The sequence below is a fragment of the Anolis sagrei genome, chromosome X (assembly GCF_037176765.1).
Source record: "Anolis sagrei isolate rAnoSag1 chromosome X, rAnoSag1.mat, whole genome shotgun sequence".
Taxonomy (NCBI): domain Eukaryota; kingdom Metazoa; phylum Chordata; class Lepidosauria; order Squamata; family Dactyloidae; genus Anolis; species Anolis sagrei.
In genome coordinates, this window is record NC_090034.1 from 33106760 (window position 1) to 33113315 (window position 6556).

General features: G+C 44.1%; 2 protein-coding genes across 2 annotated transcripts; both read left to right on the plus strand.

The window, feature by feature from the left end:
* Positions 1 to 2474: 2474 nt before the first annotated feature.
* On the plus strand, positions 2475 to 3492 carry LOC132781630 (testis-specific serine/threonine-protein kinase 1-like). Its single transcript, XM_060785940.2, has one exon. The coding sequence runs from the start codon at positions 2488 to 2490 to the stop codon at positions 3490 to 3492; it is 1005 nt and encodes a 334-aa protein (XP_060641923.1). The 5' UTR covers positions 2475 to 2487.
* Positions 3493 to 5434: 1942 nt separating this feature from the next.
* LOC132781629 (testis-specific serine/threonine-protein kinase 1-like) lies at positions 5435 to 6454 on the plus strand. Its single transcript, XM_060785939.2, has one exon. It carries the CDS (start codon positions 5435 to 5437, stop codon positions 6452 to 6454), a length of 1020 nt encoding a protein of 339 aa, XP_060641922.1.
* Positions 6455 to 6556: the final 102 nt, after the last annotated feature.

The following is a 6556-nucleotide window of genomic DNA, read 5'->3' on the forward strand; positions in this document are numbered from 1 at the left end:
AAGCCATTGTCTCTGTTGATTATAGCTATTGTTTTGTATGTTTAACGTTTCCCTTCTGCATGACTTTCCACAATTTATATCAGAAGAGAAGTGCATAGAAAGCATCTTCAAGGAGTCTACAAAGGGACTTAAATCTGTCACATAAAGTGAGCCTTTGAGTAGACTCCAGTCTAAAAGCTAAAGCAAGAGCTTTGTTGTTTCTCTCCCATAAGAACAGGATGGCAACGAGAAATGAAATTCCTGTGTCCGTCCTGAAACAACTGAGGTCTTGCACCATCTAGGGACTATGTAATGCAATGGCACTATCGACCCAAAGCTGCTGTTCACCTGGCTGAAAAGGCAGGCTGGTTTTCCAAGAAAAGAGCTGCTTGCCTCTTCCATTTGGGCACAAGTGAACCAAAATCACCATAGCTAGGACATTGGGTTTATTTCACTTCACTGTTTAATCAATGTATAGTCTGCCTTTGGAGAATGAACTCAACAACAGTGGGAAAATCATCCAGCTAATTATATATTTCAAAAGGCATTTTGTAAACCAGGACAAACCATGATGGATAACAGCTTAGTAAAAAGAAAGTGCAGAATGGCAACAAGGAGATGGTTGGCTGAGACTTGAGAAGCCAGAGGAAACGCCAGCAATATAAAAATGGATTGTTCAAGTTGCTTAATGAGCCCTTAAGAGGGATGGGGGTGAGTAAAGTTTTTCTGACAGACTGGACTTTTAGAGCAAGATGCAAAGATGCAATGCTGTAATGTGTAGCTATGAATATTAATAATCCTAGTAGAGGTTGAGCATCCCTTATCCTGTCTTTTCTGAACTCTTTGGGGATGGCTTTGTCTTGAGTAGGCAATGGATCTTCATTGCCATTCCAAAAGACCTGAGCGAATGGACATCCAAATGAACATCCAAACTTCTCACTGGCCCACTGCTTCTAAGCACATGGAGCAGGAAGGAGGACAAAACCATAAAAGCTTATTTGCCACATGTTTCTTATTACCAAAGAAGGTGACTTGACCAAGGTGATGCAAAGGGCTTTTATGGCTAAGCAGTGATTCAAACTCAGAATCCTCCCAAAATCCTGGTCCAACATGAAAATGACGATGTCAAATGAACTCTAAAGGCAACAGAGAAGAGGGGTTTCCACCGATGTTGTCACTCAGCAAATATCCTCTTTTCTACACAACCATTCAAAGGACAGCAGCACTTTCCAGTTTTTTGTCTGGCAACCCATACATTGGTGTAAAATGGCTAAGTAACATGTTTTCCCCCTCACTGTATCAGGAAAGCACTTTAGTACTGCAATAAATGTGGTCCAGGGTTCTTTTGAAGTATCTTAAGTTTAAAAGGAAAAATTCAAATTTTTTAGGAACTGGATAAATCCAGTATCACCTATGAGAATCACAACAGCCTTCATCTTGGGCTGGGCTTTTTTGCAAAGCAAGGGGTCTCTCAGGAGCCTTCGTAAAGGTGCAGCTTACTTTCAGATGCGAGGCTTTGTGTGCAGTGCACGTTCCTTTGAGCAACTTCTCCTTGGCTCAAGGGTACCTTAAGTTTGGAAAAAATGAAGCATGGGGAGTTGCATTTGTTGTCTTGCATTTCCTTTAAGTAGAGGTGCCTAGAAAGCATGCTAGAATGTCAGGCCTGTAAGAAGAGGAAAATAAATCCCTTTACCCTGCTGTAGTCCTATGAGAAGCATGAGTAGAACTCCAAAAGCCTATCTTTTCCGGCAATTCATTCCCAAACTGTCAATGAGATGCCTACGGGAATCTGAACAAGTCCATATCACCCTCCAAGTTGTGTTGGTCAGCACTGGTTATGCCAACATATATTGTCTTGTTTTTGAGTGCCTTCCATGTCCTCTGTCGTGATTAGATGTGGCACATCTTCCAGCTATCTGGGGGATCAGAGTCCCATACCCCTGTTTGAAGCTATTTAAGGAGACTGTCTCCTGTGTGTCATTTGACTCAGAGAGTTATTTCCTTGAAGCAAAATCCATGGCAGCCTTTATGGTTTGTGAGAGGAAGGGCCTTTGCATCTTCCAGTTGTCTGTCAATTGATGGAGACTTCATGAATTTCATAGGGTTTTCTTAAGTAAGGATTACTTAGAGGTGGTTTGACCAGTTTCTGCATCTGAAATATACATATATGCTATTCATACATCTGTGTTATGAAAGGCTCCTCAAGATAAAAACACCCAAAGATTTCAACAATGCTCAAGACTGTTATCTCTGTTCATGACAGCCCTTTGTATTAGTTCTGACAAAAGCTCTAAATGGATTGCTCAATTGTCTCCAACAACTGCTCTTTGTGACATCATAAAAGAATGCTGAGAGTTCTGCAGCTCTCCAGCCTACGAGAAGAAGTCATATCATTTCAGAGGCCCATCTTGGAATGGGCTTGAATGAAGCCAAAGGCTAGAAGGTGGAGCTCACATATAGGATGCTCAGCCACCTCATACATATCAGTTAGGGGCTGCCTTGGGCATCATGGATGACGCAGAGGTTCTGAAAAGGAGAGGCTATGTTATGGGAATCAATCTTGGTGAAGGATCCTACGCAAAGGTGAAGTCGGCCTATTCAGATCGGCTGAAATGCAATGTGGCGGTCAAGATCATTGATAAGAAGAAAGCGCCACGGGATTTTCTGGAAAGGTTTCTTCCCCGAGAGATTGAGATGTTGGCCAGAGTGAAGCACCAGGCCATCATCAAGACCTATGAGATCTTTGAGACCTCAGATGGGAAAGTCTACATTGTGACCGAACTTGGAGTACAAGGAGACTTGCTAGAGTTCATCAAGAGGCGAGGAGCCCTCCCAGAAGACGTTGCTCGGAAGATGTTCCGCCAGTTAGCTGGAGCCATCAAGTACTGCCATGAGTTGGACATTGTCCACCGGGACTTGAAGTGCGAGAACCTCCTGTTGGACAAAGAGTTCAACATCAAATTAACAGACTTTGGCTTCTCCAGGCGCGTGGCTCGTGATGAGGAAGGCCGGGTCATGCTCAGTAAAACCTTCTGTGGGTCTGCTGCCTACGCAGCCCCAGAGGTGCTGCAAGGGATCCCTTACCAGCCCAAGATTTATGACATATGGAGCATGGGCGTTGTCCTCTTCATCATGGTTTGTGGCTCCATGCCTTACGACGACTCAAACATCAAAAAAATGCTCAAGCTTCAGAAGGAACACCGGGTGCACTTCCCCCGGTCCAAAGTGCTGACAATCGAATGCAAGGATCTCATTTACCGCATGCTCCAACCCGATGTCTCCCGCCGATTGTGCATTGATGAGGTTTTGATGCACGTCTGGATGCAAGAACCCAAATCCATTTCGGACACCACGGTGGCAAAAACTGGCGAGAGTTCTCATCAGAACCAGATCCGGGCCTTATATGGCAAAGAGTCAGGCCCTGAGCCCTCAGACAATGAACAAGTGATCCAAGAAGAAAGGCATATTGATATGGAGAAACTCTCTGAGCATGTGCAAAAGCCCTCAATCTGAACAGGCCAGAGACCTCGCAACAACCCAAAGATGATGGACAGTGGCTATCTGCGGCTCATCTTGAAAGGTCTCTATGCTAAAACATAAAAAAGGGGAAATACTTTTAGAAAGAGATTAAGGAAGAACGCTTTTTCCGACATCAAGCACTTTCTGATTTCCATCCTGGAAACTACCAAGCTCATAAACATCTGCCCTGATCCAAGTCTCCACATTTATGAGTGGATCAACATTGGAAAGAGAGAAATTGGCTCTCCTCCTCTTCCCTTTGTTCATCTCAAAACTGAAAATAAAATAACCAGTAGATTGATTTTGGTGTAGTCTGAGCCGGGCCTGGTAAGCCTGATGCTTTCATTAGGTCTTTTGCATCACATCCAACCAGCCAGAAACCTAAAGACTGAGAGGACAACTGTTCTCTTTTTTGAATTTGTCAGCAACATTGAAATACACATTTCTGTCAGATAAAAAATACATACCGAAAAACTATGTGTGGGCTGGGATTTCCAATATAACAGTGATGCTGGTGAAATAAAGTTTTTAGAAGATATAAATAAAATGCATCTGTTATTTTAGTGCGACTGTGTGTGTGTTTCTCTATGTATTTTGTAAAAGGTTTGGTCAGCTTCAGCAGGGGGCAAGCAACTCTCATCGTTCCTTAGCAATGTCTGCCTTGAGGCTTCTCCACTTCCTAGAGTGCTCTGGAAGAGCCAATGTACAGTATGCCATTGACTGTGGAAATACTATTTAATTTCTAGATACCAGAAAGCAAGGGTGGGCACCTGCCAAGGGTTGGAAGATTGCATTAGCCTTGCATGGCACTTGCATAGCCTGAAAGTTCTGATCAATTCATTACTATCCCATTTTTGGCCTGCTTTAAATACATACGTTTTCCCCCTCTCCTTCCCTTGTCTTCAGTTTACTTCAGTTGCCACAAACAGAGTCCAAATTTTGCCCTTCCCAGTTGGCTCAGGCAAAAGCAAACTACTGTAACCTCTACTGCTTATATGGCCTTCCACACTGATAACATTTGCCACATTGGCCATATTGGCAGGTATACTTTACTGGGCAGCAGGTTTAGGTGGACATGGGACCTGAGGGGCCCAGGAGATGCCTTTTCTTCGCCCCTCCAGTGGGACATTTTGGTGAGACATTTTCAATGCTGATTCATAAATACCAATCCCAAGCAGCAGTATCAAAAGCAGGTTCTTTGCCAAAGGTCGCCTCCAACCTACAGAAGGCTTGTCATAATTAAGCAAAATCAGTACACTATTGAATCAACTGAAGATTGTAAGACCACAAAAATGTTAGCTTAGAAGCGCTCTGCCTATAAAAAGATGTTCCTGGAAGAAGTTTGTCAATGGCTGAATAATCTGTTTTGCAGGTCGGTATCTTAGGTTTTGAAACATTTCTGTTATCGATCTGTCTGTCATCTACCTAAAGAGCTGAGGCAGAGTAGTATTTTGAGTTCCAGACTACAATAGCAGGTGATCAGGTTTGAATCCTTGCTTGACCACAGGTAAGATACCAGTCCCATACTTGTCCCTGTGTGTTATTTTGATCTTCAGACTAAAGGACGGAATAAAGACATGGTAAATAAGTAAAGCAGCCATCATGGTGTGAGTACTTTGAAAAACAAGGTATTCAAATTGAATGCCACGTCACACACAACATCTAGCCATAGGCTGAGTGAGAAAGCGGTTTCCATTGGCTTCTACATTGCTTCTGTATCTGGCCTGAGCAAGACAGGTTTATTGGCTAGCTCCTCCTTTCCAGTTGGCTTTGTGACATCATATGGAGACATCAACAATGTTCCTTCTGCATCATCCAGCTTCCAAGAACTCAGCAGTGCCTTGATGATCACCCGCCATTGAATACATGCCAGATACGTAACTTGCTAGATACGTATGTTCACCACGTGGGCAAACTTATCATAGTAGCTGTTAGCATGATGGACGATGCCGCAGTCCTTAAAAAAAGAGGCTATGTCATGGGAGGAAATTTAGGAGAAGGCTCTTATGCGAAGGTGAAATCGGCTTTCTCTGAACGTCTCAAGTTCGATGTAGCTGTTAAAATCATTGACCGGAAAAAAGCTCCTTCAGATTTTCTGGAGAGGTTCCTTCCAAGAGAAATTGACATCTTGGCCAGAGTCAACCACCGGTCCATCATCAAAACCTATGAAATATTTGAAACTTCAGATGGCAAAGTTTACATTGTGATGGAGCTTGGCGCCCAAGGCGACTTGCTGGAATTCATCAAGACCAAAGGGGCGCTGCCTGAAGACATTGCCCGGAAGATGTTCCGTCAATTATGTGGTGCCATTAAATACTGCCACGACAATGACATTGTCCATCGAGACTTGAAATGCGAAAATCTTCTCCTGGATAGAGAGTACCGAATCAAACTTTCCGACTTTGGCTTTTCGAAACGTGTGGTTCGGGATGAAGAAGGCAAAATTATATTGAGCAAAACCTTCTGTGGCTCTGCTGCTTACGCGGCTCCAGAAGTATTGCAAGGCATTCCCTACGAGCCCAAAGTTTATGATATATGGAGTCTAGGGGTCATTTTGTATATCATGGTCTGTGGCTCCATGCCTTATGATGACTCGAACATTCGGAAAATGCTGCGGCTCCAGAAGGAACACAGGGTTCACTTCCCCAAGTCCAAAATCCTCACTGTTGAATTGAAAGATCTCATTTACCGCATGCTCCAGCCTGATGTGGGACGGCGTTTACGCATCGAAGATGTGTTAACCCACATGTGGATGCAGCCCCCACCTAAGCCCCGAAGTTCAGATGGGAAAGAAGGTGAGTGCTCCCGGACTTTGACCGAACACAGGACAGCGTCGAGGATAGAAGCAGAACCAGAGGCCAGACCAGGACCATCTCCAGCCCAAATGGAGCGAGAAGACGCAGCAGCCGAAAAGGGGAAACGGGATGACACAGAGTTTGAGGTAACAGACCTCTAAGCCCAAAAGACAAAATAACTGCCCCCAGTGCAACCAGGCAGCCCCAGGTTGTCTGAACGAACCAACGGACAGTGAGGTCTGAGGGAAAAGGTAACTGTTTCA

What these genes read in the sequence shown, in the direction of transcription:
- LOC132781629 (XM_060785939.2), top strand. Translation starts at nt 5,435, where the DNA reads ATGATGGACGATGCCGCAGTCCTTAAAAAAAGAGGCTATGTCATGGGA.
- LOC132781630 (XM_060785940.2), top strand. Translation starts at nt 2,488, where the DNA reads ATGGATGACGCAGAGGTTCTGAAAAGGAGAGGCTATGTTATGGGAATC.